General features: G+C 39.3%; 1 protein-coding gene across 1 annotated transcript; it reads left to right on the top strand.

Annotated features, from left to right (window-relative positions):
• Positions 1-5,835: 5,835 nt before the first annotated feature.
• Positions 5,836-11,086, top strand: LOC103777817 (carboxymethylenebutenolidase homolog). The gene is made up of 5 exons (XM_008945378.1): positions 5,836-6,041; positions 6,675-6,782; positions 8,645-8,769; positions 9,197-9,288; positions 10,907-11,086. Exons 1-5 carry the CDS (start codon positions 5,836-5,838, stop codon positions 11,084-11,086), a joined length of 711 nt encoding a protein of 236 aa, XP_008943626.1.
• The last annotated feature ends 345 nt before the right edge of the window (positions 11,087-11,431 follow it).

Here is an 11,431-nt window from a genome sequence, read left to right as displayed (position 1 = left end):
GTAATGATTTCAACTTTTTGACAGGACTGGTGCCACCATCAACACTCTACCACACGATGGTAAATGGGGCATGTTTAAACCTGTCCATTGGCCTCTCTGTTGGACTCTTTCACTTATGCACTAGATGCCAGTAGAGTACTAGCCTTTCTGAAGCTTTATCTATCAGTAGTTGTCCAGAAAAGAATACCTTTCTATTTTGCGCTGAGATAGCAGGCTTGCATGTTCTAGGATCCTGTTTCTTATGTTAACATACAGCTAAAATTGAAGCCAACAGTCATGAGGATTTATTTTGGGGTTACATACCACACACATTTCTACAAAACCTGGAGAAGCAATTGAGGAAATATTAGTGCAAACCTTCGGGAAAAAACAAACAAAAAAACCAACAAACCAACCAACCAAAAACCAACAAACCAATCAGCTGCATGTTTCAGGTGACGGAGAAATTTGGTCACTGTGAACAAGTGAATCTGTTATGGTCATTCCAACCCTTGTCTGTTGTCTCCTTTTTTTCTGTTTGTTTTGTTATGTTTTGTTTTGCTTTGTTGAGACAGTCTCTTCAAGTACAGGTGATTTAAGTGGTTTAGGGTTTGCAGGTCAAACAATCACAGCGTGCAGGCAAAGGTTTGCATTACAGCAGAGCGAGTCCTTTGCTCTTCTTTCACTCTAGCCACCCCTAATTAGAGATCGTGGGCACGAAGACAGGATTTACAGTCATGAGATGCATGTGGGATCAGATGCCTGCTTCTGCTGGATCAGTCTGTTCCACAGGGGACCACAGCTTGGACAGACGCAAGTTCAGGGGAGGCACGGTAGGAAAACAGTACTTGAGTCTTGTGTACTTGAGTATAGCATGCCCACACAGGTGGGGTTAGACAAGCTCAAGAGTATAATCTGGATCTTTTCACTGAGGTCTCCCCACTCCCTCCCTTGCAACACAAGCAATCTTTTTTATGGTTTCTTATACAGTCCTGATGTGCAAAGCTACTGACAGGTATGACAGGACAAACACCCTCTGTCTGATCATGACAAACCTTAATTTCGAGTTGCATGTATCTCCCACAGCACACAGAGGTGGGACTTATCTTTCCTGAGTGATGATGCACTCAGCACAGCAATATACACCTGCACTAGATGAGTAGGCTGCCATTAAAATCCGTGATCAGCACAGTTTATGGCATCTATGGGACCATCCATTTAATTCTAAAGAAGACACCCATAGAGTGTGAATCATACCCTAAATCTTCATGACAACTATGGGAGTGTAGACACCTTGCTGACATGTGGATATCCTCATTGTAAATGTCTGAAGTTGGGTGAACTGAATCCAACCGTCACCTGGTTTTCCATAGTCCTTAGATTACACAGTGGTCACTGCCATAGAGAGGACTGCTGTGTACATTTGTCATATATACCTAGGATCAACATTTTTTTATTGATCTTTGACTTGAAATGACATGGTTTATTTCTTTCTCCCCTCTAACATGCACACGCACATAAAACACGTGCAGGTGAAATTAAAGCTGCAGTAGATATCAGCCTGAGGTCTAAGCTAGTGTTCTTTGCATACAAGGCTGTTGTGGAAATAGGAAAAGAAAATTTCAGTGAGCCACCATGAATAACAACTGTTTCAGACTCAAATGTTTCTAACTTGTTGAAAGCAAGTCTAATAAAAAATAACCCGGAACGCTTTTGGACTTGTTGGAAATACTTTTGGGTGTGGCTGTAGTATGTTTAATCTGTATGGTAGGAAGACTTCCGTGGTTTTCTTATGCTGCAAGTTTACCAGGATGCATTCATCTTAATTCAGCACAAAGGCAATTATTACGGACAATAAAAGTGTGAGAATATACTATAAGAAAATGCATCTCTGTATTCAACAACATATCAGCAAATGCACCTCTGATGCTAGATGTCTCAGCTACAAATTATGAGGTCTAAAGATTCTTTGGTGTCTTAGCTGGGTGCATCACATGCATTATTTGCTTTGTCATGTACAAGTCTGGAAGTGAAATTTTCCCAGAAAACTGAAGTGTGCTTATACTAAGACTCAGCAGCCTTGTTTCAGCTTCTCTACACTATTTGGTTAGGAATTACACATAGAGAAGAAAAAAAGTAAATGCAGTATATGTTTGTGTGCATCTTGCTTTCTAAACTTGTTCAGTTATAAATAAATAAAAGGTAGAGTAAAAAGGAAAGAGTTGTGGAGCCTGCTGCACCCTCCCTCTCTGCATGGTCTGTCCCCACCCTTTCCGGTTGGGATGACTCCTGTGCTAAGCCTCTCCTCCTCACCTCCCAGTTTCAAACTCTGCAGAAGAGTTGAAGAGCACCTGGAAACTGGATGGGCAGCAGCAGGAGCAAAACTGTCAGCAGAACTGGTTTTCTTCTTTTTGTATTTAGAGAAATCTTTCTGATATCTCACTGAACAGAAGAAGCGGGCTGGGCTAAAACAGGATCCTGTACTTCAGGTATGTGATGGCAAACTGGTCCACAAAGGCTGAGTTGGCACCAGAAGAAGGCTAACTACTTTTAACTATAGGAAGAAATCTGATATTGCTAAGCAATTAGATAAGGGTTTTTGAAAAGGCATGAAATGTTCAGCAAAAAAAACAAAGGAGAGTTTTATTTTTATTTCAGTAAAAAAATGCACAAAGACAACTATTAGGGAGCAGATAAGGTGAAGATAAAGGGTGTAAACTTTAGGAAAGATTGGATTTCATTTTGAGTCCTTACTGCTAACTGTGGCACCGTAATAGTCCCGAGGACACTGGCAACCATTTTATGTCCATCAGTAGCAAGATCACGTTAAAGGACCCTAATAATTTCTTTTGTCCTTATGGTAATGAATTCCCATTCTTTTCCATGTTTGGCCCATTGGACCACTTACCCATGAAATAAATTACTGCTGGAGTAGAACATGTTATCCCTGGACCCAGGGAAAGGGCAGAGATGTCACACCTTGGCATCACTACTCCAAGGTCCTGCCAAACTGCACAGCACTTTGGGATCATGTTCTAAGAAGTGGGGATTATCCTGAAGACTATCTTTGCCCCTGTTTTACCTGGTTGCTTTTTAAAGCTTTTTAGCCTTATCTTCCAAGTATCCAAGTAGGGATTATTTTTTTTTTTTCCCTATTGAAAACTAAGACTCAGTAGGATTTAACAATGTGGCTTCTTGCTCTGTAAAAAATGTAGTAGTTCAGGTCTGCTCTAGCTCTCAAAGGAGCCCACCTTTGCCTTGAGCTAACAGTAACTCTCCCAAGTTTTTATGTTACTTGCATGAAAGCTGAATGGTATCAAGACACAGAAGGAAGAGCAGGACAACTGGTGAGAAGGAGAAGCTATAAGAAGGCCTTTGTTTAACAAGACAGCATACTTGTGGACACCTGTCTTTATTACCTGTTAGCAGCAGCCAGTTATCCCCCTGTTCCTAGCTTGCCACCAGGCCCTGTGTCTCCTCTGTGCTGGAGTTCAGTGATGAGGAGTGGGGCGTAAAGGCAAGATGCTGCCTGCTTGGAACCATGCCACAGGGAAAGCAGGAAAAGGAAAAGTGTAATGGTTGAAATGGGTGGGAAGAGGGAATGAGGTGAGACAAGACAGGTAGGAAATATCCTGGCTTGTTGCTTTGCCACACCACATTGCGTGGGACAAAGCAGGCAGGAGCAAATAGAGCTTCTGACTGAACAGGATCCTGTCAAAGACCTCTGAGCAGTTCAGGTGTGGCTGACTATTTACTAACGTTCTCTGTTCTCCACAGCATGGTGCCTGGGGGAGAGCCAGCTGGCTAGGCATCAATCAAGATAGGCCAAAGAAATGATTTCTGGGAAGCAATCAATAGATAGGGAGTAAGCTGCTTCAAAACTGGTGCAAAGCTCAGTGCCTCCTAAACACTAGTTCCTTGAAGTTCCATCACAGGTTGTGCCCTTCTGAACGAAAGACCACAGTGGAGTAAGATCGTAGCTGCCATCTCGGAAGCCAGTAGTGTCAGCTGTCTTTGGGAGTGCCTGTGAATTCTCTGGGCAGTGTCTTGCACTTCTGCCAGCTTATTCAACTTAGGTTAAAAAAAATGGTGGGAAGCACTTGTGCATTAACAAATGTCTCTCGGGCATTTTCAGGTCTATTATGGGGCTTAAAGCAGGAGATAGTCTCCCGTGCATGCTACAGCTTCCAATTTCATATGGTACCAAAACAAAGGAGGTTTTAGTCCTGAAGATCAGGCTGACACTCAGGTGTTGAGAAAGGTAGAAGAACAATTAACAAATGTAATCAGCTCTCAGTTATTGGCACAAGGGTTTACTTGCAATGTGAGCACATATACCTCATGGCTATTTCTGAAGCAGCTTGATTGTACAGGAGCTGTAGAATCTACGCCACACTATCAGCCAGGGGTTACAGTTGTAATCAAGTGTATTTGCTCAAACCCAGTGCTGGCCCTGCCAGATCTAGTGACAGCAGCCCCAGGGCTGGGAGGGGATGAGGAAGAATGATGTCTGCACTATACATTGGGAAGACTGATTATCTTGGGTATAAGGCAGTCTAAATGCATAAAAGATTTGGATGCTGTTATTAAACCTGCAAGCTGGGAAGTGTTATGTAAGACATAAGGAAGTGGTGAGTGTGGCATCAACTCTGTTCTCAGTCTGCCTGCACCATGGTTCCAGATGTGTCTGTATTGCCTAGGTAAAATTTCCCATTACCCAGTGAAACCTGGCTCTCCACTGCTGTAGTTAATGGAGAACTGAGGAAAACATACTGTTTTATCAGAATTTGCTGCACTTCCATGACGTAGACTAGATAGTTTTCTGAAGTAAGTTACAATGCAAACAGAAATAATGTAGAAATGATGAAGCAGAGGCAGTCATAATGTGTATGCAGGTGTGTGTACTGCATCCCCAAGGACAGTTTCAAAGTCAGTACATGGCTAGGAGATGCTGCTATTAACACTGTCCCTGGAGACTTAATTGGATTCCTTGTATAACTACATTATAACACTACTTTTAATTATAGGATCACATTCTACTTTTTTCAGAGTCCATTCCAAGCTCCTGACATAAAGAGTCAGAACAACTTTTGGCTTTAATCTTTCTAGCACAGCTACTGGCTCATTGTCTGTAATTGCTATTTTCAGGGAAGGAATAAACCCAAATACTCTCACTTATTTTGAATAAGATTTGCGTATCTGCTTGTTTTCTTGCAATCCCTTTCAAGGTCATTTGGGTACAAGGCATTAGAATCTAATTCATAAATCCATACCACAGTCCATCACCAACTGCAACAGATGCATTGGCTCCCAGAAGAGCTGTGGTGCTGCTACAGAAAGCACAGATCAGATAGCAGGTGCCAGCACTGAGAGAAGCACTGAGCACTTTTCTGCAGAAGTTGAGTGCTGCTGTCTTCACCCATCATGTAATTCAGAGAAACCAGGATGGGATTCCACATGAAGACACACATCATGGCCCCATGCCTGGCAAGAGAGTGACATGTGAAGCCTCACTGCTTCACATCAGTGCTGACGAGTGGCATGGGAGCAAAACAAATGTGACGTGAGAATCAGGAACTACATGCTCAGGCTGTTTGTAATTTTAGAACTTTGCTTTTGGTATCTATCTTTATTCTCAGCTTAATAACACATGATGGACTAAGAACTATTCAGCACCGGAGCATTGCCTTTGCTTTTTTCTACTTTCTCCTTTCAGACAAGAATGTCGATGTTATTTACCCAAGTTATTGAACTACTTTCTGCAGATTTTATCTGCCTTTGTTTGCCCTTAATAATTTTTCTTAACAGATTATTTTGACTTTCTTGCTCTTTTTTTTTTTTTCTTTAGGTTTCTAAATGGCTGATCCTTTTCTATATAATACTGGAGAGAGATCTCAATATGGGTGCCTTGGACATGAAATACAAATTGAGCACATCAACGCCTACATTTGTAGACCATCATTTTTCACAGACAAAGCTGTGATTGTGATTCATGATATATTTGGATGGCTGTTCCCTGACATTAGATACATAGTCGATTTGATTGCAGGTCATGGATACATGTAAGCAACTGTATTTACTATCTTCCTCTTAAACACGCTGATAGATCAGCAGACCCAAAGCTAAGCAGAGCATAAGATATTTCCCATACACATGGGAAGACCATATCATTTCAGTTTGAGTGAATAAAAATGCAAAGGGACAAAATGTTCCTATAAGGTTGCCAAAGCTACTAAAATTGACCTGTCAAAAATGGCTGCTTGAGCACAAGGAGTCCAGAAGTGCATGTTTGTGCTTATGTGACAGTGTGGGTGATTGTAAGATAAACACTAATACCTACCTTTAAATTGTATAAACTTTTCAGAATGAAGCCTTTTGAACAGTTGCTTTAGGTTTTACTAGCAATGAGATACATGTGTTTATATAGAATCGGAAAGGTTGCTTAAACCCTTTACTTTTGTACTAAGTATGTCTAAGGAAATACTGTGAGTTTCTTAGTGTGTCTTTTCTATTTCCTATAGAAAGACATACTTTTAGCTCTACTGATTGCCAGAACAGGATGAGTAGAACATGATTCAGATAGTAACCAGGTAGCTGTGTACTCTGGAGTAGAAAAGACATTAGGAGACATTTAGACATCCACACATTTTCCCCACCTAGACGTGAAAATTGACTTGATTCCATGTCTCACACAGAACCATCTGTCCAGACTTCTTCAAGGGGACAGACCCCTGGAAAACTACTGATCACTGGGCTGACTTTGCTGACTGGATGAAACATCATGATCCTATGAAAGTAGACAAGTAAGATGCATATTTGTACTTGATCTTTAAAGACTATTCAGAAAATGAGGAGAATTTTGTATTAAATGTTTAAAGTGGCACCTCACAGGAAAGTAAGCTGGCTGCATGCACACAATTACTTACTCTGGGTGGTTCTTCTGTGGTTTTGGGCACTGTCTCAGCTGGGATTTGGAAAGGATCATTTGCTCCATCCACCATTCTGCTGATTGTCCCCCTCCTTGTCTTCCTGTGCCATTTTCTAACTATGTTGTAGTGGCTGCACAGGGTTGCAGCCAGTGTTTCCCAGGCTATGAAATACCCAGCACTCTCATCCACAGATACTGATTCTGCCTCCAGTTTCTCAAGATAAGGAGAAAACTCTTCCACGACTGCTCATATTATCTGCCAGTTGTCACTTGTCCATCTTGCTTTCTGCCTTGTAGATGATAGGTGCAGATAGTATTCTCCTGAGCAGCACTAGATCACAATTTGCAAGACTGCCCAAAACCTAAGATACATCTGATCAACTATACTCTCTCTCCCAATGTGAAATAGAGGGCCCACTATCTGTAGAGCCTAGCAGTGCCTGTAACAAGGCTTCCTTGACTTATGGGAGGCATTACTTTTCCTTCAGCATCTATCACCACAGCCTAAAACTTCAGATGATGGTGGGGCAATGACATCCTGTTACTCAGCTAACATCTTGTAAGCCACAAGTATGCATCTGCCCCTTTCAAGATGTCCCAGTGGTCACAGCTTAACTTCAACATCTCTCAGCAAAGTTTTTGACCATATAGTTGCAGAAGCTGTGACTGAATTTCTGGAAAAGACAAATGACTAACACCTGTAAAAGCATCGTACTCCCAAGAGTGAGCAGATATGTGAGCACTGTCTTAATTAAGACTGCAAGGACATGCCTGTGCTGTCTTTTGAGGGTTTACTTGTAGCTGTCCTCAAGGTCAGATCCATTGCTCTTTCAGAGCACAACAAATGCAACACACCCATGACTGAGTACTCCTCCAAAAAAATTAAATCTGAGAGAGCTCATCCATTCACAAAGCACATACTACCGGGCTAGACACAATCTCCTGGTTGTGTCACTGTAGTACTGCTTTTTTGTCAGCCTAACCAAACCTGTGTTGACCATACTAATGTGCAAAATATTTGAAAATGCAGTTCTTCGTATATGCAGTTTGCATTTAAAAGTAATTTAAAACTGTGTAGATAATAAAAGATTTAAAAAACTATAGAGATCTAAGAAGATATCAATTTTAAAAAAATTACTAGGTCTAGCCTGCATTAAAAACGATATGCAGATTTTTTACATTATACCACATGCAATACCTGTTTTTTTTTAAACATTATAGTTACTGACAGTTTAATTTTGAGTAATTGCTCCTTCAGTAAGTATTATTGCATGTGGTAGGATATTTTAACATTAACTCATCAACAGGAATGACATACTCAAGGTAAATCTTGATCTAAGTAGGTGGACTCTAGGGCTAGCACAGTGAAGCTTATCTATTCCTACAATCCATAATGCAAGATGTTGCTCTACTTGCAGATATGTCTTGTCTTAGTTGTCCTGTCCTAGACAAAGACATTCAATTAAAAGTTTGCTTCTTTGAAAACAAAGGAGCAGGTCACAATTCAGGTAAGTATTTAAGTACCTACATCTGTACTTCCCTAAACAAGGACCAGAGATGTTAACTCCTATTTAAGAATAGAAGCCACTGCTCTGGGCTAAAATGTGGGGGTTCTAAGTATTCTCTATTTTAAATATTCTCTAAAAAATTCATGTATCTCTTTTAATTAACTTCTTAAATTGTCACATATTGATTCTGCAATAGATTCCTTAGTTTACTTTTGTTTATATGTCTTAGGGAAGCTGGTGTTGTCTTGAAGTATCTAAAGGAACAATGCGGTGTTGGGTTTTCCTGGGGTGGAATGGCAGTACACCACTTGATGCTGAAAAATCCTCAATTAGCCGCTGGGGTGTCCCTCTATGGTAGTGTAGAACACATGGCAACTTACATGGGCTTACATGACTAAGCACAGTTTGTAACTCTAGCTATTCTTTGTAAAATTTCTGTAAATACTCAACTCAAAGGTGAGTTGCAAATTTTAATTATGGTTATTTCGCAATATTCTATATTGGTATCAAAACTTAAGAGTGCTGTAAACCAGGAAAAAAAATTGCTTCCTTTTGCACAGTAATTTTCTATTTTTTTTCTGTAGAGCTTGGAGAGTGGGGAAATATGTTTTTTTCTCATGTTTTTTTTTCAAACGCTTTTTTTCTCCATCCAAATAGAAACCGTTCTGATCTAAAAATTGTACATACTGAGTAAACCTAAATAGAAATTGTCTTTTAATTTGGCATTTATCTTGCAAGAATGTTAACCTCACTAACAGACTGTTTCTTAAAAACATTACAGGAATAATTAGGGACTCTGAAGAAAGATACAATTTACTAAATCCCACATTTTTCATTTTTGGTGAGAAAGACCACACTATTTCTTTTGATCAGGTAAGTGGTTGTACTGGAAATGCGTTCTTTTCCTATACTTCCTTTATCACACACAGGAATTCTAGCGTGTTAGAAACCATTTTCATATATGAAAAATCACACAGGCTGGATTGTTTTACATATATTTCAACTTCTCCCATATCTTGCTTAGGTAATTCAAAGCTTCTTTTTAAAGGTGAGAAATGCAGTAAAGACCAGTCACTGATCTCTGAGTGGCTGGGCAAGCAGAGTGTGAAACTGGGCAGGGAGATCAAACTGGTATGAGATAAACATCTCAAAAACTGATATGGATGAGAGAAGAGGTAGTTAAACCACCAGATTTGCACATTGAATGGAAAAAAAGTAATTTCAGTTTAGTAACTTATCAAGGTTAATTTTGGTTTAGTAACTGAAATGTTGTGGGCCTATGACTAGTTGATTTTGGTACAAGAAGACATAATGAACTGTGTCAGAAGAGTGGGCATGAATTTTAACTAAATGATGACAACTTGTGGACTCTACTTTGCCTCTTAGCTGCCATCTATATTCTGATATAAAACCTATTGTAACATACCTGAGGACTTGGATAAATATACGGGTAGGAAACTGGTTCCTTCTTCTGTGCATAAAGTCCTTCTCTTCAGTGACAAGGACAATATACAACCTCCAGCATAGCTTGTTGTGTAGGAGTAGAGTCTAACTGGTGAACTGGCAGTGTGCTCCGGAAATGTGGAGTCCAATCAATATTTACTTCTAATTATTTTATTCAGCATGTTGATCTGTGCTTCAAATAAGTGTCTCCTCTGCACAGGGGAATGAATCCTTCACTCCCTATCCCCTTTTTATGGTGAAAGTGTCTCTTTTTCCCAGGAACACAGCTTTCCTAAATATGTTTTTTTTTATCATGCATTACACATTGACACTATACCTTTTTCTTGTGATGCTTTCTCTCTGAGCTAACTGTGCAGATTGCATAAGAAAAAATCCTGCCATTAAAAAAAAAAAAAAGATCCTCAATTACATTGTTTTTTGCACTGAGCAATAAACGGCTCTGTGTAAAAAAAAATAGTGAACATGAGCTAAGTTGCAGTACTGTCTCTAATGTGCACAATGGGTAGAATTAAGATTGCCAGGGCAAAATAAGTGTTAATTCTCCTATTTGCTAACCTTTTAATGAAAATGCATACCAAAATGTGTCTACAAAGGTACATAATCATATGATTAGTATTCTGTGTCTAAGGATGTGTGTACCGTTTTCTTAAACTCTGCTACTAAGCCTATCAAAATATTTTGGACTGAGAGTGACTGGTTTAGGGAGTACGTTCTTTCAAAATCAGAGTTTAAAATTAGGTTACAAGCCTAAGTCTCTTAATAGAAATTAACCCGTTCCTTTTTGGCAGATGAGATTTACCAAACCACATTTCAGTAACTGTTGAGGTTCTTAGACTCACCCATACTATTTAAAAATGTTCCAGTCTCCTTATTCCAAAAATGTTTTTTCTCATTTGCTGAGCAACAGAACCTGATTCAAGTATGACAATGAAGAAAAGATAAAGATGCAGAGTTATGAGAAATGGCAAGTTTGGCAGACATAAAAAGCAACCCACAACATAATGGAAAAAAACACTTTCTTTTACAGATCACCTTATTGGATGAGAAGTTGAAACAGTACTGTAAAGTTGCATATAAAATTAAAGTTTATCCAGGACAAGTTCATGGGTTTGCACAATTGAAGCCAGAAGATATGAAACCTGATGATAAACCTTACATTGAAGAAGCTAGAAAGGATATGATTGAGTGGATCAAAATGTTTATTTGACAAAAGCATAAAGTAAGACTAGGCTTCAAGATCAGTGTTTAATTTAATTTGACAGAAGAAAATAATCAAGAAAAAACTATCTGGTTTTGAAAAGTGTCATGAACAAAACCAGGAAATTTTAATTTATAGTTCTTTATTTTTTTACAAGAGTTAAAGAAGACTGTGAAATCAAAGTTGGATTAAAGGACAATTAGTCATTAAAACATTGCTTGAATTTATCTTGCTTTGTATTTGCTTCATTAATCCATGTTATGACATCTATAGTAATGATTCTGTTTACCCATTTTTGCTAGAGAGCATGACTTCATCGTGACTTTACCCCAGCAGTTTCAGGCTTTATTTTGG

This window comes from Merops nubicus, unplaced genomic scaffold (genome assembly GCF_000691845.1).
Source record: "Merops nubicus isolate BGI_N331 unplaced genomic scaffold, ASM69184v1 scaffold40258, whole genome shotgun sequence".
Taxonomy (NCBI): domain Eukaryota; kingdom Metazoa; phylum Chordata; class Aves; order Coraciiformes; family Meropidae; genus Merops; species Merops nubicus.
Note: the sequence above shows the minus strand (reverse complement) of the source record. Positions and strands in the feature narration are given on the sequence as shown.

Bases quoted from the DNA above. Each gene is read 5' to 3' on its own strand.
- LOC103777817 (XM_008945378.1), top strand. From the start codon at position 5,836: ATGGCTGATCCTTTTCTATATAATACTGGAGAGAGATCTCAATATGGG. The intron at 6,042-6,674 runs GTAAGCAACTGT...TGTCTCACACAG, and splicing joins ATTGCAGGTCATGGATACAT to AACCATCTGTCCAGACTTCT. The intron at 9,289-10,906 runs GTAAGTGGTTGT...TTTCTTTTACAG, and splicing joins ACACTATTTCTTTTGATCAG to ATCACCTTATTGGATGAGAA.